General features: G+C 35.2%; 1 protein-coding gene across 2 annotated transcripts in view; it reads right to left on the bottom strand.

Annotated features, from left to right (window-relative positions):
- The window catches only part of kcng2 (potassium voltage-gated channel, subfamily G, member 2), a 65,565-nt gene extending 42,392 nt beyond the window's left edge, over positions 1-23,173 (bottom strand). For both annotated transcript variants that reach the window (XM_028461944.1, XM_028461943.1), the window contains exons 1-2: positions 22,877-23,173; positions 2,225-3,077 (exon numbers count right to left, since the gene is read on the bottom strand). In XM_028461944.1, the coding sequence (XP_028317745.1) occupies positions 2,225-3,001 (777 nt within the window). In that variant the 5' untranslated portion in view covers positions 3,002-3,077; positions 22,877-23,173. The remainder of the gene's footprint in view (positions 1-2,224; positions 3,078-22,876) is intronic.
- Positions 23,174-23,550: the final 377 nt, after the last annotated feature.

The raw sequence follows: 23,550 nt of genomic DNA, 5'->3' as shown, positions 1-23,550 counted from the left end.
GAGCCCCTCCCCATCTCAACATAAGCCCCTCCCCCATCCCAAAGCACTCACAGGTCAAAGCAGACCCACACTATCTCTCCACCTTGGATATGCTTCTCTAGGTTTACACCTGATTTATCGTCTGTTCTCCTCTGACACCAGGGCGTGGGGGGCGGGCCCTGACACCAGGGAGTGGGGGGCGGGCCCTGACACCAGGGCGTGGGGGGCGGGCCCTGCACACAGTCACAGACGTCCACTTTGAGTCCACGGACCTACGTTGTTCTTTTGGTGTTTTTGTGTATTTTTCTTGGGTTTTTGTTTGTGATATTGTGTCTGTTGTCATGTTGTGTATTTCTGCTGGTGCGTCTTTGTGTATTTCTTTTCTTTTTCTGGTGTAATTGTTTATTTGTATTAACATTAAATGTAATCTCTGAATACTTGATTTATTGTTATTTTTACAGTTGAAATGTCAGTGATTATAAACACGAGGATTGTAAAAAAAGAAAACATTTCTTACACTGATTGAAAGTCAATGATTTATTCTTCACTATGCTAAGCTAGGCTAACACATGCCACTGCTTGGACCGATGCTATGCTAACACAGACATGTAGCAGTAGCATCATGACTGAACACACACTAAAAATAAAGACATTATCACCAGCGCTCACAGACCAACACGGATATTTTATCTAGATGAAACGCTCTGTGGCTCCGCCCACCAACTTACTGTCAGTGTCGTGAACGCACCATCAGACCTTGTAAAACGACCTTTTTAATCCTCTTCTGTAGGGAAAGACGAGGAAACAGAAAGAAAACGGATTGTAATGAGTAAACCCTGAAACAATATTTAACTGTTATAAATGTTATGTGTGATTGTCTTTTCATGTTTTCATGGACAGGATGAGTTTTTCACTCTTTAACCTTCCAGTGTTGTCGTAATTTGCTGATTATGCAAAAACACCTGGAGCGTCTGTCACTATGGCAACAAAACACCGTAAGAACTACGTATTTACCTTATTGGAATGTGTGATTATCAGCATTGATACATAATGTTAAACTATTTGTAGGTGTCCACTGAGTGCACCCTGAGAGAGCTAAGAGAGAGAGGTCAAAAGACTGTGTGGCTCCACCCTCATCCGATTTTAACTAACACCACGGTGACTCCACAAGCCCCTCCCACTCACAGACCATTCAACCAAAATAATTTCTAACAACCATAACATTAGAACAATGAGCAATATGGCTCCTACACTACTGATTTGTTGTATAAATGCATTGCTACTGACATTAGCATTGTTAGCTTCCCGCTGTTCTACGGACATGTTTTTAATACAGTGGAACCGGACTGAGTTTACCACGTACTGAGATCGATTATGAGCATAATGCGCATGCAACCCTAACTCTAACCTAATCCTAATCCTAATCCTAATCCTAATCCTAATCCTAATCCTAATCCTAATCCTAACCCTAATCCTAATCCTAATCCTAATCCTAATCCTAACCCTAATCCTAATCCTAATCCTAATCCTAATCCTAACCCTAACTCTAACCTAATCCTAATCCTAACCCTAATCCTAATCCTAATCCTAATCCTACCCTAATCCAGTAAACTAATAAAACACGTGTTTGTTCACTTTGAAAACAAAAATAATCAAAACTCAATTATTTTTTTGCAAAAATTCTTTTTTCTGGAGTGAGCCTGTATGCTGATGATCCACCTCAATACGTGGTCCCATAATAAAAAATATAATGTGATGATGTTTATTATATAAAATATCTGCTCACATTAAACATCTACAAGTGAAAGGTTTATTTTAATAAACTACAGACATCTCAGAGGCTACACTTCCAAAATAATTATATTAGTATCATATTATTCGTATTAATATTATCAAATAAATGTAAGAATAAAAAATTTAAATTATTATAATATTATGAGATGTCTGTAGTATATTAAAATGAATATAATTATGGTGTTTTCTACTGTAAATATTCATGAGCTTTTTCTTTCTCCTTTTTACAGTAACAGACAAAAATAAAACCAGAGAACTTTCACACACCAGGAGGATATTATAATTCTACTTTAGTTGTGCAACGAGCTGCAAAGTAGTGTTTAAATAGAGAAATGTTTAATAAATGTTTGAGATCCTTATTGTATGAATATTAACATTGAATAAGAGATGTTAAATAATCGTTACCTGAAAGAAAAAACAATGATTATCATAATAAAGGACTAGAACTCACCCTCTCCTCCTCCTCCCTTAGGTCAGGCATGGTGCTGACACACAGCGTGACGGCGGTAATGGCCACAAACAGAACCGACAGGAAGGCAAACATCTTCCCTGGTAGTCCAGAGTGGGGGTTGTCCACCATGTCCCTGAGCCCGCGCATACACCCTGCCCCCGGCGTCTCCTCGGGGTCCAGGGGGCTCTGCTGAATCTCCTCACAGGATGGAGGAGGAGAAGTCAGCTCAGAGTCCTCCTCCTCTAACCTCTGCTGCTCCTTCAGCTCCTCCTGCCTCAGGCGAAGCTTCCTGAGGCAGCACCAGTCCAGGTGGTTCTCCTCCACCCCCCAGTACAGGAGCTCCTCCTGGAAGGACAGTGCACACATCTCCCTGAGGAGACGTAGCTTTCCCGCCGCCAGGAAGGACACAATGACGCGGAACGCGGAAGGGCTTCGGTCAAAGAAGAACTCGTTAGAGCTGATGTCGTAGTCGTCGCACACGTCCATGATCTCCTCCTCGTTGCTGCAGCTACGCAGCTTTCCCAGACGCGTGAGGGGGAAGTCGTCCAGCGTGGACCAGGGGATGTGGTACTTTATGCCCCCCACGTTAATGATGGCCGCCCCCTCAGCCAGGCCCAGCTCCTCCGCCTTCTTCTGAGGCTGGAGCAGGAGCTGCGCTCGTTTGTAGAACAAACCCTTCTTGGACGTGACTTCCTGTGGTTTGGCCACTCGTTTGAAGTGGACGGTGGTAAATTGGTGGTCTGCGCTCCCTGCCAGGAACGCCACCTCCTGGTACATCCCTACGACGATATCGGGGGACCCAGTCCTGCACGGTGAAATAGGAGCGGCTTTTCAGGGGTTAACCATTCAGTCTCTGTAGGACAGAACACACACACACACACACACACACACACACACTGATCAGTGACTCTTGCTGTGTTTCCATTAGTTTTTCTCACAATCAAAGTAATATTTCTAAAGTTTCCACAAAGTCTAATGTGTGTTTAAAGGTGTTTCCATTGAAGGTTGTTTTGGGGGCGGAGCCTGGTAATTCTGGTGAAATCTTATACTGTGAGACTTCTCTGTAGGAAGATGTACGTTTAGAACCTCCTTAGAACATTCTGTTCTAATGTGATTGTCAAAAACTACAGTAAATGTAGCAGTCTCACAGGTGCCCACTAGATGGAGACACCAGGGGACAAGAAGCCACACCCAAGAGAGAGAGAGAGAGAGAGAGAGAGAGAGAGACTACTAATAGGCACACCTGAGCAGCACCTGCTGTTCTCCATGCTGTTGCTCATGCGTCCTTTGTTTGTTACAAATGTAAGAAACCTGCAACCAAATGTTGTATATTGTTTAACCTTGTGTATTATATATTGTTTAATATTATTGAATGGAATATACTTTACATAACTTTGGAGATTAAACTACTGTAAACTGCATTAACTGTTTCCTGATGGTCTGTGGCTCCAGTAAGAACATTTATACATAACAGTGGTACTAATCATTATTAAGTCTAATAATCACTAATCATTATTAGTCTAATAATCACTAATCATTATTAGTCTAAAAATAAATAATTATTATTAGTCTAATAATCACTAATCATTATTAAGTCTAATGATCAATAATTATTATTAAGTCTAATAATCACTAATCATTAAGTCTAATGATCACAAATCATTATTAGTCTAATAATCACTAATCATTATTAAGTCTAATAATCACTAATCATTATTAGTCTAATAATCACTAATCATTATTAAGTCTAATAATCACTAATCATTATTAAGTCTAATGATCAATAATTATTATTAAGTCTAATAATCACTAATCATTAAGTCTAATGATCACAAATCATTATTAGTCTAATAATCAATAATTACTATTAGTCTAATAATCACTAATCTTTATTAGTCTAATAATTAATAATTATTATTAGTCTAATAATCACTAATAATTAAGTCTAATAATCAATAATTATTATTAGTCTAATAATCACTAACCATTATTAAGTCTAATAATCACTAATCATTATTAAGTCTAATAATTAATAATTATTATTAAGTCTAATAATCACTAATTATTATTAAGTCTAATAATCAATAATTATTATTAAGTCTAATAATCACTAATCATTATTAAGTCTAATAATTAATAATTATTATTAAGTCTAATAATCACTAATTATTATTAAGCCTAATAATAACGAATTATTATTAAGTCTAATAATCACTAATCATTATTAAGTCTAATAATCACTAATCATTATTAAGTCTAATAATCACTAATTATTATTGAGTCTAATAATCACTAATTATTATTGTCTAATAATCAATAATTATTAATAAGTCTAATGATCAATAATTATTATTAAGTCTAATAATCACTAATCTTTATTAGTCTAATAATCAATAATTATTATTAGTCTAATAATCACTAACCATTATTTAGTCTAATAATCAATAATTATTATTAGTCTAATAATCACTAACCATTATTTAGTCTAATAATCAATAATTATTATTAGTCTAATAATCACTAATTATTATTAAGTCTAATAATCACTAATCATTATTAAGTCTAATAATTAATAATTATTATTAAGTCTAATAATCACTAATTATTATTAAGCCTAATAATAACGAATTATTATTAAGTCTAATAATAACGAATTATTATTAAGTCTAATAATCACTAATCATTATTAAGTCTAATAATCACTAATTATTATTGAGTCTAATAATCACTAATTATTATTGTCTAATAATCAATAATTATTAATAAGTCTAATGATCAATAATTATTATTAAGTCTAATAATCACTAATCTTTATTAGTCTAATAATCAATAATTATTATTAGTCTAATAATCACTAACCATTATTTAGTCTAATAATCAATAATTATTATTAGTCTAATAATCACTAACCATTATTTAGTCTAACAATCACTAATTATTATTAAGTCTAATAATCACTAATCTTTATTAGTCTAATAATTAATAATCATTATTAAGTCTAATAATCACTAATCATTATTAAGTCTAATGATCAATAATTATTATTAAGTCTAATAATCACTAATCATTAAGTCTAATGATCACAAATCATTATTAGTCTAATAATCAATAATTACTATTAGTCTAATAATCACTAATCTTTATTAGTCTAATAATTAATAATTATTAGTCTAATAATCACTAATCATTAAGTCTAATAATCAATAATTATTATTAGTCTAATAATCACTAACCATTATTAAGTCTAATAATTAATAATTATTATTAAGTCTAATAATCACTAATTATTATTACGTCTAATAATCAATAATTATTATTGAGTCTAATAATCACTAATTATTATTGTCTAATAATCAATAATTATTATTGTCTAATAATCAATAATTATTAATAAGTCTAATGATCAATAATTATTATTAAGTCTAATAATCACTAATCTTTATTAGTCTAATAATTAATAATTATTATTAGTCTAATAATCACTAATCATTAAGTCTAATAATCAATAATTATTATTAGTCTAATAATCACTAACCATTATTTAGTCTAACAATCACTAATTATTATTAAGTCTAATAATCAATAATTATTATTAAGTCTAACAATCACTAATTATTATTGAGTCTAATAATCACTAATTATTATTAAGTCTAATAATCACTCATTATTATTAAGTCTAATAATCACTAATCATTATTAAGTCTAATGATCAATAATCATTATTAGGTCAAATAATCACTAATTATTATTAAGTCTAATGATCAATAATTATTATTAGTCTAATAATCAATAATTGTTGTTAGTCTAATGATCACTAATCATTATTAAGTCTAAAAATCACTAATCATTAATAAGTCTAATAATTACTAATTATTATTAAGTCTAATAATTACTAATTATTATTAAGTCTAATAATCACTAATTATTATTAAGTCTAATAATCACTAATTATTATTAAGTCTAATAATCAATAATTATTAAGTCTAATAATCACTAACCATTATTTAGTCTAATAATCAATAATTATTATTAGTCTAATAATCACTAACCATTATTTAGTCTAATAATCACTAATTATTATTAAGTCTAATAATCACTAATCTTTATTAGTCTAATAATTAATAATCATTATTAAGTCTAATAATCACTAATCATTATTAAGTCTAATGATCAATAATTATTATTAAGTCTAATAATCACTAATCATTAAGTCTAATGATCACAAATCATTATTAGTCTAATAATCAATAATCTTTATTAGTCTAATAATTAATAATTATTATTAGTCTAATAATCACTAATCATTAAGTCTAATAATCAATAATTATTATTAGTCTAATAATCAATAATTATTATTAAGTCTAATAATCACTAATCATTATTAAGTCTAATAATCACTAATTATTATTGAGTCTAATAATCACTAATTATTATTGTCTAATAATCAATAATTATTAATAAGTCTAATGATCAATAATTATTATTAAGTCTAATAATCACTAATCTTTATTAGTCTAATAATTAATAATTATTATTAGTCTAATAATCACTAATCATTAAGTCTAATAATCAATAATTATTATTAGTCTAATAATCACTAATTATTATTAAGTCTAATAATCAATAATTATTATTAAGTCTAATAATCAATAATTATTATTAAGTCTAATAATCACTAATTATTATTAAGTCTAATAATCACTCATTATTATTAAGTCTAATAATCACTAATCATTATTAAGTCTAATGATCAATAATCATTATTAGGTCAAATAATCACTAATTATTATTAAGTCTAATGATCACTAATTATTATTAGTCTAATAATCAATAATTGTTGTTAGTCTAATGATCACTAATCATTATTAAGTCTAAAAATCACTAATCATTAATAAGTCTAATAATTACTAATTATTATTAAGTCTAATAATCACTAATTATTATTAAGTCTAATAATCACTCATTATTATTAAGTCTAATAATCACTAATCATTATTAAGTCTAAAAATCACTAATCATTAATAAGTCTAATAATTACTAATTATTATTAAGTCTAATAATCACTAATCATTATTAAGTCTAATAATCACTAATTATTATTTAGTCTAATAATCACTAATTATTATTAAGTCTAATAATCACTAATTATTATTAAGTCTAATAATCACTAATTATTATTAAGTCTAATAATCACTAATCATTATTAAGTCTAATAATCACTAATCATTATTAAGTCTAATAATCACTAATTATTATTAAGTCTAATGATCAATAATTATTATTAAGTCTAATAATCACTAATTATTATTAAGTCTAATAATCACTAATCACTATTAAGTCTAATGATCAATAATTATTATTAAGTCTAATAATCACTAATTATTATTAAGTCTAATAATAACTAATTATCATTAAGTCTAATAATCACTAACTATTATTAAGTCTAATAATCAATAACTAATATTAAGTCTAATAATCAATAATTATTATTAAGTTTAATAATCACTAATTATTATTAAGTCTAATAATCAATAAATATTATTAAGTCTAATAATCAATCATTATTATTAAGTCTAATAATCACTAATCATTAAGTCTAATAATCACTAATTATTATTAAGTCTAATAATCAATCATTATTATTAAGTCTAATAATCACTAATTATTATTAAGTCTAATAATCACTAATTATTATTAAGTCTAATAATCACTCATTATTATTAAGTCTAATAATCAATAAATATTATTAAGTCTAATAATCAATCATTATTATTAAGTCTAATAATCACTAATCATTAAGTCTAATAATCACTAATTATTATTAAGTCTAATAATCACTAATTATTATTAAGTCTAATAATCACTAATTATTATTAAGTCTAATAATCAATCATTATTATTAAGTCTAATAATCACTAATCATTAAGTCTAATAATCACTAATTATTATTAAGTCTAATAATCACTAATTATTATTAGTCTAATAATCACTAATTATTATTAAGTCTAATAATCACTCATTATTATTAAGTCTAATAATCACTAATTATTATTAGTCTAATAATCACTCATTATTATTAAGTCTAATAATCACTCATTATTATTAAGTCTAATAATCACTCATTATTATTAAGTCTAATAATCACTAATTAGTATTAAGTCTAATAATCACTAATTAGTATTAAGTCTAATAATCAATAAATATTATTAAGTCTAATAATCACTAATCATTATTAGTCTAATAATCAATAATCATTATTGACACTGTATCTAGAGAACCTACTTTTGACATGGTCTATCAGCTCACCTAATGTTCTCGCAGGAGTTCTTATTTTTCTGCAACTCCTCTTAGACTATTAATGCAGCACTAATGGCACGTACTGTAAGTCATCTCATAGGGACAATGTCAAGGTCAATGTCAGTGTCAAAACCAAAATGTTCCATATCCAAATATTTATTGTACAAGTTGGATGCAAACATTTCTGAGAAGCTTTATTTATTAGGACCAAAGCTGTGGGACCTCCCAGTAAAAAGATCAGTAGGGGTCAAAGTTCATGACGTCACAAAAAAGAAAATTCTTATAACTTGGCCACAAATAGATCCAGTTCTCAGCCTGGTACCATTGAACAACATTTCCTTTCAATGTGTGACCTTTGCTCAAGGTCATATTTTAAGGTCAAGGTCAGTCTTCAGTTTTTCCTGCATTATTTTTTTCAATTTCATCAGTAAAAAGAACAACATTGAGGAACATGACTCAACAACACAATAACATGTCTTTCACATGAACCATTCTTACAATTCAGAAATATGTAAAACATTTCTTTTCCACAAATTTTGCATTTTAATTTTTCAATTACTAAATACATATTCACGTTGTGTTTACAGGTGTTAGCTAGTTTAAATTAAATCCATACAGAACTTTTTGAGATATCATGCTTAACAGACAAACAAACACACGTGGAAACATGACCTCTTTGGCAGAAGTAATCAAGTAAAAACACTTCTATGATCCATCTACAGGACTCCACATCCCACAATGCAATGCACCAAACTTTTCCAACAATGTCAATAAGCGAGTGTTTACAGTTTACAAAACTTACTTTCTAACAGCAACTAGAAATATATTATTTAGGTTACTTCTCTTTACTTCTTTGAGATATTCCAGAAAAGAGGTTGAACAATCTATCTCTCTAACTAGTCTATCCATAAACTCTGAGTTAACAAACTTTGAGGATCTGATTCTATTACAGCTGGTATGAAGTGAACCAATCAACTCTGAGTATGTAAACCTTTGGTTTCACGAGCGCCATAAAAAGCCATCATCAATGGAGCAAAGATAACACGAGCTACCATGGCAACCAGCCAGAGGACAGTAATTTATTTCAGAATGAGGAACATTGAGTGAGATTCTATTAGTCTTTATGTTTCACATAAGGTCTGTTGTCACTTTAAGGACTTTAAAAACACTTTGCACACGTTTGTGTTTGTTCCAAAGAACCAGACTGATTTAGACCTAGTAACTTCTTTTATTGTGAAGGAGGAACTGGCAGGAAGTGGTTGACTTCAGGGATATCAATGTTAGTTGTGTTCAGTGCTTAATTTGTAAATCATCAGGTCTCGGACCAAACGCAGGGTGTTGTTCCGGCACCAAGAGAAGGACAAAACTAACTAAACCAGCCAATAATATCATGTGAACACAAACAACCAATCAGCGTTAAAGAAGTGCAGACGTTATAGAGCATCCGTCTCTCACTGAGTGACATCTGTCACATCTGCCATGTTTCAGCACCAAGGACAGCGTTAAATTACTGCTAATTTAGCCCCAAAGTTCAAAAAGCTTTCAGAACACAAAACCCCACAAATACTAAATAGTTACAAACGTTTACACCCATAACATAAGGCCATAACTCCTCTAATGAATCAGAAAATTTAAATAAAATGCATCTTTACCTTTTATTTGTCAAAACAGCCAAAAAAAAAAAAAGTCATGGAGAACTTTGTATCCTCACAACTTGTTTCCATATTTCCAGCCGAGGACAGCCTTGTCTTTCATAAACCTAGAGCAGCAGCTCATCTTAGCTTTGAACTGAACCTCTGTCTCACCCCAATCACCACTGGATGTGCTGCGTTATGTCACCATCGCTGCAGCTGATCTCCATTTTAGTCTGTGTTCATTTCCAGCAGGTCTGCTGCGTGTCTCCCACCAGATACACACAGGACTTCTATTTCTGGTGGACACCAGAGGACAACGCATCAATCAGACAGAAACTAATGCTGAGGTGTCACTAACGCAAAAAATAATAGCTTCAAAGTCACTAATAGAGTTTTTTCTCAGCTTTTTGTCACAAACTGGTGATTTGTGTGAAACTTTCCTCTTTCAACTGATGATTACATTACATCAGTCAAAAATCAGTCAAAATGCTCTAAAATGTCTGGAACTGAATGAGTTAAAGACCAAAAAGTGAAAAAGTGGTTGTTTTTGTTTTTAATGAGATGCTGGTTGTGTTCTGGTCACTGTACCATTACCAGTTTATAAAGATATACATGACTGTACTCTATGTGCTCAGTGACGATGGGCCTCATACACGTGTTATTTATAATAAATCATGATCTGTATTAAAATATATTTGGTAAATATAACATAGTCTATTCTAACCCTTTAAATATTAGATAATAAAGATAAACACATGAATTTACAGTTGTTCATCTTAGTGTCATAATGACATTAGCATCATAGAAATGTCAGGAACATTATTCATCTTCATAATATTCACCACAGCCATGTGGACACATGTATGAACACATCCCAGATAAACTCTATCCTCACTGATAACCTGCTGTTCTCTCTCCCTGATGAAGCTCTTTAGGGCTGAACAAAGTGTTACTGACAGTAGATCATTGGGTCTGACCCCAACAATAAGCTCATTGTCTTATGGAAATAATGTTTAGCCTTTAGGGTGTTTCACCACAGCCGCTTAGTCGTTAAATGATGATCTGATCACTAATACAGCAGGAATCATAAAGTATAGAAGCTTCAAACCAAAACTCTATATTTGGTTTGCTGATTAAAAACGTTGACAGATCAATTCTCTATTATTGGCTGATAAAGAACCTGTGGCTCAGTCACAATAACATTATTTATATTTACATAAATCTCTGCGTCATCCACTACATCTTTATCTGTGCACATCACATGATCACCTGATGAATCCATCACCACGACCACATCCTTAATCTGATGTAAACCAAAGAAAACACACAAATTACATCAAAAATCAATCAAAAACAAACACAATGATTAAAAAAAGGCACAAAAGAACAACAAAATATGCAGAATGACAGAAAAATGACTCCAAAAACCCAAAGTGACAACAAAACAACACAAAACTGAAAAATACACAAAAAAACAACAAAAAGTACACAAAATAACTGCAAAAAAGACAAAAATGATTTCAAAAACCAAAAAAGACCACAAAACTGACTCCAAAAAAATGCACAAAAGGACAACAGAAGTACACAAAATAACTAAAAAAATATCAAATGATGCTAAAAATATCATCAGATTTAGTCCAAATGTCATTTATTCATATATTCTACGTGTAATGTTGTAGTTTATTCCAGCTGACCTTCAAAAAAAGGGTAAAATAAGCAAAAATGGGCTCAAATATAATTAATATATTCATTAATTAATTTCTTGGAAGCATCTGGAGACCCCCACCTAGTGTCCCCACCTCAAAAGAACAACAACAATAGAAACATCCAGACTGAACTAAATGAGCTACAAACAATATATGAATCCTATCATCAGCCAAAAAATGATCCATCATTAGTTCTGACCTCATCATCTGATTGGACGACAGACATTGTCTGAGTGCTGATAGAGAGACATTTTAATAACAGTTAATATCTGTTTATGTGTTGCCATGGCAACAGCCTTGTCTCATTTCCAGTTGTGGACCTGTTTGTGTGGGCGGAGCCAAATAAATGATGAAATAAACCAATCATAGCCTGTTGTCTCTTCACACTGTTGACTAATAAAATGTGTTGATAAAAGATAAATATCTCTCATGTGATATTTATTAAATATGTCTCAATGTTGACAAATGAGGTAAAAAATCACATTTTTGTAATTAGTAATTGTTTTAATTAGACGTATGGAACGTACTGAGAAACGTTTAGAGAATGTAATCAATTTACCCCATACAGTCACTGTGTGTGTGTGTGTGTGTGTGTGTGTGTGTGTGTGTGTGTGTGTGTGTGTGTGTGTGTGTGTGTGTGTGTGTGTGGTTCACACAGGCTGGGGGAGTCAAAGCTGCTGCTGCAGGAAAGGAAGCGAGAGGCTCAGACTTTAGTTTCTGAGTGTGTGTTTCTCCTACACACACACTCACACACACACAGGATTGTTTTTAACAAACCAGGATATCTGACATCTGCTCTGCAAGAGTTCCAGTTTTCTGGAGTTTTTCATATCATATCCATAATCCATGTTCATACGCATAGCGTTACTTTAGCATAAAAAATGATCTTTTTTAAAATGGTTTCTTTAATGTTTTTCTGTTTAGAAATGAAACTGCTAGCTCTAGTGCAACATATCAATTATTAATATTAATGAGTGCTATAGTTCTATATTAGTGAGGAAAAGCACAAGTATGAAGACAATTAAAGACGTTAAACAGGAGTTACATTAAGAAAACTTTCTAGATTCATTCAAATAATTAAGGTTGTTTAAAGAGTAACAGTAACATAGTAGGGCGGACCCTGTGCACATGGAAAATAATAATGTGTACAGTGTGAGGTAAATAAATCCTGAGCTTTACTAGTTTACTGATGTTTATTATTAGGGAATCATCTATAAATTATTAATAAACATAAACAAACAAGTAAACAATATTTTATTTGAATTAAGTCTAACCAGCACTTCAGTTTAAATGGATGTTAACATTATACTAAATACACATTAGGTTTACCTGACTCTCCTGATTGTTTTATACATTAAAATATTCCAATATTAATAACAATAATGAGGTTAAATGAGCTTCTGCAGAGCTAATGCTAACGAGCTAACGCTACACGGTGGTGTACGGTGGACACAGTGAACCACAGCTTTAGAATATTGACATTGATAGTCTTTGGTCTTTGGAGAGAGCAGACGTGTTTTCATTCGCTCCGATAACACGACCTTGGCTACAGCTGAACAGCCTGAAAAACTGGGCCCAAGACTGAAGGAAAATGGTGAAAAAACCCTTCAGGCCCTTCAGAACCCAATTCGGGTTTGGAAGAGGTCAAGGAGATGATACGCGAGGGTCTACGAAACCTATCTGCCGAGATAAAGTCGTTGGAAAAGACGCTGGAAAACTCACTGGAAAACCTACAAAGCGAAACAAAGGTACTGAAAGAAAAGAATGAAAGAAATGCTGAAGAGATAAAATTGTTGAACGCTAGGGTTGAACAGCTGGAACAAAAGGAAAGAGAGAAAGATGTCATCATCACAGGCCTAAAGATAAAACCCAGGAGTGACGAAGAAACAAAATCGATTGAACAACAGGTCATTGACTTCCTGAAGTCGAAGGACATTGTCCTGAACCCTGACAACATCAACTCCTGCCATCTACTGCCAAAGAAAAATGATAACAGAGCTGTAAAAATAACCTTCACGAATAAGAAATTCAAAGGAGAACTACTGAAGCAAGGAAGAAAGCTGAAGGGAACGAAGGTGTACATCAATGAAAACCTGACGAAACAAAATGCAAGCATCGCATAGAAGGCACGCCAAATAAAAAAAGAAGGAAAAATTGTGAGGACGTGGACAAGGAACTGCAGGGTTTACATCACACCACTGGGAGAAGAGAACGGAAAACCAATCCTCATCAAAACGATGGAAGACTTGGGAAAATACGAAGGATCCACCTAAACAACAACATTACTGATGGTAATCATGGATATGGACCCAGATCTATATAAACACTGGAAACAAAACTCAGACTGTGATTATTTTACGGAGACTGAATTAAATTAAATTCATTTCAATTGCTAGGTGGTGGGGTGATTAAGGATTACATTAAATTTAAATTCAAAGTGTTTATTGTCATATGTGCAGTTAGAAACACGTTTTCCTGTACAATGAAATTACTACCTTGCTTATGAACTAAGATATAATAATGTGTTTATACAAGTTAAATCTAACAGTGGAAAATACAACACTGCCAATAGAACTAACAACAGCTGGATTAACCTTGATGTAGAGACAAAACAAGCTGCAAACTTGTGTGTCCAAAAGAGACATTCCCGAGTGGTAACATTATGGATGAAAAGGGAAAAACCTTCCAAACACCTTCGAAAGAGGAACTGTTCTTGAACTGGAGGAATGCTAACAACGTCTGGCAGGGAACAAGGCCAACACGAACAAAGATAGAGGAGGAGGACAACACAGATGAGAATACACAAAAAAGGACTGTTCAGAACAACTCAAGAATGTTTGACCAGAGAGACATGTAAACCCATGTAAATTTGCGATGGTAAAACAGGGGGCGGGACCCAGATAAGCAAACTGCTTCTCTCGTCTCCTTTTTCGGCATGTACAAAAAAAAAAAAAAAGTGAATGTAACCATGTCGGAAATAAACTGAATAAATAAAAAATATAAATAAAAATAAATATCTCTGTCTGTGTTTCACACACTAAACCCAAAGGTGGTTCCATCACATGTTTAATTATCTGCTGGGGGCGTGGCCATGACATCACACACACACTTTATTATTAAAAGAGCTTTAAAACACATCCATATAAAGTCTGCTGTGATTAAATCATATCAGTTATTATCTTTATAAATACAATCAATTGATTAGCTTTATAAAAATATAATTTAGTTATTTTTTTAATGTCTTTAGGTTGCCAGAACATCACCAAAATAAATCACCTGTTCCATGTCCCATTATCAACATTTCATGTACATAATCACACAAACACACAATCACACAATTCTGAAAACCGTTTTTCTAAAGTAATAAAACAATGAGTTTAAAAAGGATCATCGTTTGATACGACAGCATTTATCATATGATTATGAATCAGAATCAGAATATGATTATGATTATGAATATGATTATGATTATGATTATGATTATGAAAATGAATATGAATATGAATATGAATATGAATATGAATATGATTTTGATCATGAATATGGTTATAAAAATGAATATGCTTATGAATGAAAATGAAAATGAAAATGAAAATGAATATGATTATGAAAATGAATATGCTTATGAATGATTATGATTATGAAAATGAATATGAACATGAATATCATAATGATTATGAAAATGAAAATGAAAATGAATATGATTATGGATATGATTATGAAAATCAATATGAATATGATTATGAATATGAATAACAGTCAGTGATAACTAGTCGTACAGAGGAGAACCTTTAATATTAGCTTTTCAATGTCTGACTTCAACTCGTCTGATTCCATTGAGAGGATTTATCAGCCTGTGCTAGTTTTACATAATCACTAACAGTTAGCATTAGCAACACATCACAACAAAGTGATTGGGTGACTGTGAGCATCAATGCTAATGCTAATGCTAATGCTAATGCACTAAAACACCATGACATCTCATCATTGAACATTAAAGTAGAACATCAAGGCTGACACTGTGTCATCATGTGATTCACAGCTGAGTTTGTCCAACGTGAGACGGCACTCAGAGATGATGAAGATGATGAGGATGATGAAGATGATGAGGATGATGAAGATGATGAGGATGATGAAGATGAGGATGATGAAGATGAAGATGATGAAGATGATGAGGATGATGAAGATGATGAAGATGATGAAGATGAAGATGATGAAGATGATGAGGATGATGATGAAGATGATGAAGATGATGAGGATGATGAAGATGATGAGGATGATGAGGATGATGAGGATGATGAACATGATGAAGATGATGAGGATGATGAACATGATGAAGATGATGAGGATGATGAGGATGATGATAAATAGACATGATTTATATAGAGCTTTATCACCACTGAAACAGTCTCAAAGCTCTTTACATATCAGCTCATTCACCAGTGGGACAGGACTGACATACAAGGCACTAGTCGACCACTGGGAGCAACTTAGGGTTCAGTGTCTTGCCCAAGGACACTTCGACACATAGTCAGGTACTGGGATCGAACCCCCAACCTCTAGATCAGAAGACGACCCTCTACCACCTGAGCTATGGTGGAGATAAAACACTGAACAATAATGTGTTTTACTGATTAAAGATTTTACTGAGACAAGGTTCACCAAGAAATCTAATTCAATTAAATTCATCATGGACGTTAAAAATTAATTTAACTCAGTTTTAATTAAACAAAGACAAATCTGCTCTCGTCTTAATATTTATATATATATTTACATTTCCTGTAGACTGTGGCTCTACTAATGTGTTCAGAACATATAAAGTCTATATAAATGTAGACTTTATATGTAATACAGTGATGCTCCCAAATTACAGCCACAGAAAATTTCCTTCAAAAAACCCTTTTCTTACAAAAAACATCGAATGAAACAGGATGTTGTGATGAACATGTTCTTCTGAGCGTCTGTATTTCATACATCTATACACTAGTGTGTAGTGAGTGTGTTCATGTTTCTGTGTCACATAGACACTGTAGTTATACAGACTGACACATGCTGATCTACATCACTACTGTACTAGCTCTATGTTCTAAACATCATTACCTGATGGATTAAAGTAACACTGGAATCTTTTCTCTCTGATCCCTCCCTCCTTATCTGACATGCTGCTTTGTCTCTCTACATCTCTATCCATAAACAAAAATGATGGAATTGATCAGCTGGTCTCAGTAAAATCAACCAAATGTTTTTGACAAAAAGAGAATGAACAGAGGTGAGCCCGTCTGTCCTGGAGGAACGTTTACGGCGGTATACGCGATGGCCTCATGGGAGAAGTGGAGGGTCGTGTGTCTGTCCATCCTTTCCGTTGAGGACGTGAATTATGACAACAGTTATTCTGCTGATTTTCTGACCTATCGCAAAGTCCGGATTACAATGGATTGCGTAGGGCTCTCAACACTCAGACTCATGCGATAAACAAACTCAAAAGTAGGCAGGATGTTACTTTGGAACGTCTACGTGGGTTGGAATCCAACATGGAGAGGTCAACTGCTCAGCTTCTGAGATAAGGCCACCATATTGGAGTTACTGCTTGAGAGACGGACCCCAAGGCTGAGGAAAAATTGTGCTCAGCCGTTAAAGTCCAGTTTATCTATTCTCCAGGATGTTTGTGTCAAATGACACTTCATCCGTTCCTCTTCTTCCTCCTCCTCCTCCTCCTCCTCTTCCTCTTCCTCTTCCTCTTCCTCCTCCTCTTCCCACCTGTGAACTTTATTTCTGAACTCAGATCTACCCAGTATCATTTCATATTATCTGCACCAGGACTGTACAGAACAAAGCGAAAGGGATCACGTTTCAACGCATTCTTTGGCCCACCGCCCCCCCTCCCTCCCACGTAGTGGCAGCAGGAGGGGCGCTGCACATGCACATCTGCTGGCTGCAATCTTCCGCTTCACGGGTCCCCTCCCCCTGACCATGCGTGCTCTGTCCTCAAATTTTGTTGTAACTGTGTTTCATTGCTCATGTGCTGAGGAGTTTTTCCTGCTCCTGCACTGTGCTCCCCTTAGGGAACATAGTTTAGGATCTGCCTTTTTCCCCTCTTCTTTCCTCCTGTTTTACCATTTTTCACCTAAACATGATACGGGGCGCTGCCTTAGTGGTGACCTACAGTTCTAGTCCTCCTGTGTCCCAAGTTCTATGTGATTCTGAATCTGAATCTAAATCTAATCAAAGCTGTGCATCAACACATTTAACCTAGACTTGTTTTTCTGCTCAGACTTTATTGAGTTAAAAATATCTAGATTTATATTACATTTTGAGAAAATTATTGAGCCAAGAGTTTTGGTTCACATAGTCCAGCCCTAGTGTATAGAATGTTAAAGTCACTTTGACCAATAGGAACAGAGAACTACTAGAACATGTCCAAAGCTCTCTTGACTCCTTAGTGCAGGTCTGCACACCTCCAGTAAGCTTCTCCATAGGTTCCCTGTGTCTGACATAGAATGAAGAATAAACACATCTACAGGTTAACAATCATAGCTCACACATGTTTTATAGACAATCCATGAGTAGGAACCAGCCTGATAGACTAATCTAATCTAATCTAATCTAATCTATCTTGTTTTACCAAGATGGCGCCGCGGATGGTCGCCTCGGTACTGCGCTCTCTCGTAGTTGTTGTGTTTTTCTTTATTTTTGTAGTTTCTTGCTCCCCTTCTCTGGTCTCTTTCACCAGAGAAGAACTAATAAACGTAGGACAGTCCTCTGCTGATCTTTTTTCACCGGTTCTCATTGAACCAGAAAGTTATGCAGAGATTCTCACCAGAGGAGCAGCAGCTCTCTATGGAATTTGCAGGAGACGCCGCAGACGCAGACGGGGTAAACGAGCAGGCGCGCTCGTAAAACTGAGGCAGCGGGGTTTACGCACTGAGCTTCCATCCATTCACCTGGCAAATGTCCGCTCTCTGGTAAATAAAATGGATGAACTGCTGCTCCTAAACACTAGAAACTCGGACTTTTGCAGATCTGCCGCCCTGTGTTTTACTGAAACCTGGCTCAGTGAACTCATCCTGGACAGCTCTTTACATCTACCAGACTTTCAGCTCCTCAGAGCGGACCACGTAAAAGAGCTGTGGGAAGACGAGGGGAGGTGGAATATGCTTTTACATTAACCAAGGTTAATGTACAGATGTTACAGTGTTGAAACAGACGTGTAGCCATAATCTGGAGAGTTTTTTTATAAACTGTAAACCGTTTTATTCTCCTCGTTTGTTATGGTCGGTGTTTACATCCCACCTCAGGCTTGTGTAACAGAGGTGTTACAGCACCTGGTCGACCAGATAGCAGACGTGGAGAAACAACATCCAGACTCTTTGCTAATCATTCTAGAGGATTTTAACAGAGCAAATCTAACCCACGAACTCCCTAAATACAGACAACATATAAAGTGTCCCACCAGGGGGGCTAACACACTGGACCACTGCTACACTGTAATAAAGGATTCATATCACTCTGTTCCCCGTGCAGCTTTGGGGCTCTCTGATCACTGTCTGATTCATCTCATCCTGACCTACAGGCATAAGTTTAAATCTGCTAAACCTGTAGTAAGGACTGTAAAGAGGTGGACAGAGGGGGAGGAGTTACAGGACTGCTTTGACTGCACTGATTGGAGTGTTTTTGAAGCTGCATCAGACCAAGATGAACTGACTGACACTGTGACATCTTACATCAGCTTCTGTGAGAACATGTGTGTGCAGACCAGGACCTTCTGCACATACAACAACAACAAACCCTGGTTCACACCTCAACTTAGGATGCTACGTCAGGCTAAGGAGGAAGCCTACAGGAGTGGGGACTGGGTCCTGTTTAAGCAGACTAAGTACACACTATCCAGGGAGATCAAAGTAGCCAAGAGGTGCTACACTGAGAAGCTAAAACAAAGCTTCTCAAACAAAGTCCCTTCAGAAGTGTGGAAAGGCCTGCGTGAGGTCACTAACTACAGGAAACCCTCCCCCCACCCTACAGGTAACAAAAGACTGGCTGAAGACCTGAATAGCTTTTACTGCAGGTTTTCTCACCCACCCCCCAGCTCATTAGCATCAGCCCATCACCTGGACTCTGCCCTTCCTGCTCCCCCCACTTCCCCCCCCTACCTCACCCTCTGACCCCCCACCTGCCCTGAAGATCAATGACAGAGATGTGTGCCAGCTATTCAAGAGACAAAAGATCAAAAAGGCTCCAGGACCAGACGGAGTATCTCCCTCCTGCCTGAAAGCCTGTGCTGAGCAGCTGGTCCACATCTTCACACGGATCTTCAACACATCACTGGAGCTGTGTGAAGTACCATCCTGCTTCAAAAGTTCCAGCATCATCTCAGTCCCAAAGAAACCTGCCATCACAGGACTTAATGACTATCGACCCATTGCTCTGACGTCTGTAGTCATGAAGTCCTTTGAGAGGCTGGTACTGAGCCACCTGAAGGACATCACAGGACCCCTGCTGGACCCCCTGCAGTTTTTCTATCGGGTAAACAGGTCTGTGGAGGATGTAGTCAACATGGGACTGAACTACATCCTGCATCACCTCCACTCCCCAGGGACCTACGCTAGGATCCTGTTTGTGGATTTCAGCTCTGCGTTCAACACCATCATCCTGGACATCCTTCACCAGAAACTCACCCAGCTCACAGTGCCGGCCTCCACCTGTCAGTGGATCACCAACTTCCTGTCTGACAGGAAGCAGCAAGTAAGGCTGGGAAGTATCACATCCATCACCTGGTCACTCAGCACTGGCGTCCCCCAGGGGTGTGTTCTCTCCCCACTGCTATTCTCCCTCTACACCAATGACTGCACCTCAGGGGACCCCTCTGTGAAACTCCTGAAGTTTGCAGACGACACCACCATCATCGGTCTCATCAGGGATGGGGACGAGTCTGCCTTCAGACGGGAGGTGGAACAGCTGGATCTCTGGTGGAGTCAGAAACATCTGGAACTGAACCCACTCAAGACTGTGGAGATGACAGTGGACTTCAGGAGAAATCCCCCCCCACTCCCCCCCCTTACCATTCTGAATAGCACAGTGTCTACCGTGGACTCCTTCAGGTTCCTGGGATCCACAATCTCACAGGACCTGAAGTGGACCTCCCACATAGACACAACCAGGAAAAAGGCACAGCAGAGGAAGTACTTCCTGTATCAGCTGAGGAAGTTCAACCTGCCCCAGGAGCTGCTGATAATGTTCTACACCTCCATCATTCAGTCTGTTCTGTGCACCTCCATCACAGTCTGGTTTGGATCTACAACCAAACTAGACAAACACAGACTACAAAGGATAGTCAGGACTGTAGAAAAGATCATTGGTGTTGATCTGCCCTCCATCCAAGACTTATACCTGTCCAGGGTCAGGAAACGGGCAGGTAGCATCACTGCAGACCCCTCCCACCCTGCACACAATCTGTTTAAACTCCTCCCCTCCGGCAGACGCTACAGATCACTGTACGTCATAAAAACAGTTTGTTCCCCCAGGCTGTCACTGTGATCAACACTATACAGTCAAAGAGAGTCAGACCTGTTTCTGTTACTGTGAAATAACCTAGAACTAAACATAACAACCCTGGATCAACCTGTCACTGTGAATGTTCATGTACATAACTTTTTCATTTAAATGTTCACCTGCACTACTCATCAATGCACTACTGCACTATTATCTTATTATTATTATTATTATTGTATTCTTATTTTATTTCATTATTATTATTATTATTATTATTATTATTATTATTATTATTATTATTATTATTACTATTATTATTATCTTGTTATTTTTTATTTAGTTTGCACATATTAGTCTAACTACTCTTATATTTATGTTTATACTTCTTTTTTCATTTATTTTTCTCTATTTTATTTATTCTTCTTTATTCTAGTTGATTGTTATTATTTAATGTTATACTACCTGAGAGAGCACAGGTCACCAAAAGAAATTCCTCGTGTGTATTCATTCACCCCTGGCCAATAAAGTTGATTCTGATTCTGATTCTGATCTAATCTAATGATGATGAGAGGTGAGGAGGAGACAGAAGGAAAAGCCCTGAGGACAGATTTAAAGCATGGAACCATGTGTCCATCACTAAAAGTTCCCAGAGGAACCATAGAGATCACACAACGCAGCTGTTAGCACGTTAGCACGTTAGCTCAGGGCAGGAATCACATCATCATGAAGACAATACAGTTCATATAATGTGATTAGGAATCAGCAGCTGGAGACTTACACCTACATTAGAACACATGAATGATCCTAGATCAGGATCATTAACACATTAATCATCTCAGGTCAGGGTTGATCAATACTCTACTGTACACTACAGCACCTATTTATTCATGAGTGATTGATCAGTGTTTGTTCTTTTATATCTGACTCTAAATGTTACATTATGTCACAACATTTCTTTACTAAATACATTATTTACAACTAAAAACATTGATCAATAATGATGCAAAATACAAACCACTAAAGATTAACTTCTGTTGTTCCATAACTATATATATATATATATATATATATATATATATATATATATATATATATATATATATATATATATATATATATATAGTTATATATATATATGGAAATAACTAATAATTATGTTTCTTAAGCAAAAAAGTGTTGAAACAGACATTCAGTCAACACACACAGTGAGTGGACACACACACACACACACACAGTGAGTGGACACACACACACACACGTTAAAAGTTTTCACACTCAACTAGAACATTTGTAGAAAACAACGTTGTCCTCCTGCGTCAGAGCGGCTGGAGGAAACACATCAGACTGAGTTCTGACGTGTTCCAGAGGTTCCAGAGGTTTCAGTGCATGTGATAATCCATGAAAACATCACAGTGACATAAATGTGATCTAACAGAACCATGAAGAAGAAGAAGAAGAAGAAGAAGAAGAAGAAGAAGAAGAAGAAGAAGAAGAAGAAGAAGATCCCAGTGTGTCCCACTAACACTAACCTGCGTGTGCGTGTGTTCGCCCCTCAGCGCGCAGCTTGGCTCCTGGTCCTGCTCGGTGCACATGGTCCTGTGCTTCATGGAGGAAGAGGAGGAGGAGGAGGAAGAGCGGAGAACAGCTCACTCCATCCAGCGCGTCCCCGTGTGTGCGTGTGTGTCCGTGTGTGTGCGCGGCACTGCGCTCCGCTCCAGCCCTGCACACAGCAGCAGCTCCACTGACTGACTGTGAGCTGACACGGTGTGACAGAGAGAGTCATCATGATGGGAGGGATCTATGGATCCACGGTGCCACGTTTACGCAGCGCATAAGGAGATAAGGTGTCATGGTTTCTGCTGCTGTGGAGGAAATGAGACATGTGACACATCAACATCAAAGCTCTGACATTAAAGCTATGTTGGTCTTTTATTGTGAAAGTCACAGAGCGAAAACCACACACAATAAAGTAGAGGAAGAAGTGAACCTTCAGATGTGCTGCTAAACTAAAGGTTTTACTGGTATTACTGAGGTAATAAGTATTCAATTATACATTTATTCATTCATGTATTTATTTTTGCAATTATTTATTTGTTCAAATATTTATTTATTTGTTTTTTTCAATTTATGTCTGCATTTTTAAAAATCAAAAATCGACCTTTTAGGACATGGAAGATTCCATTAAATTTTAGAGGGGATCTGG

The sequence above is a fragment of the Gouania willdenowi genome, chromosome 11 (genome assembly GCF_900634775.1).
Source record: "Gouania willdenowi chromosome 11, fGouWil2.1, whole genome shotgun sequence".
Classification (NCBI taxonomy): domain Eukaryota; kingdom Metazoa; phylum Chordata; class Actinopteri; order Blenniiformes; family Gobiesocidae; genus Gouania; species Gouania willdenowi.
Note: the sequence above shows the minus strand (reverse complement) of the source record. Positions and strands in the feature narration are given on the sequence as shown.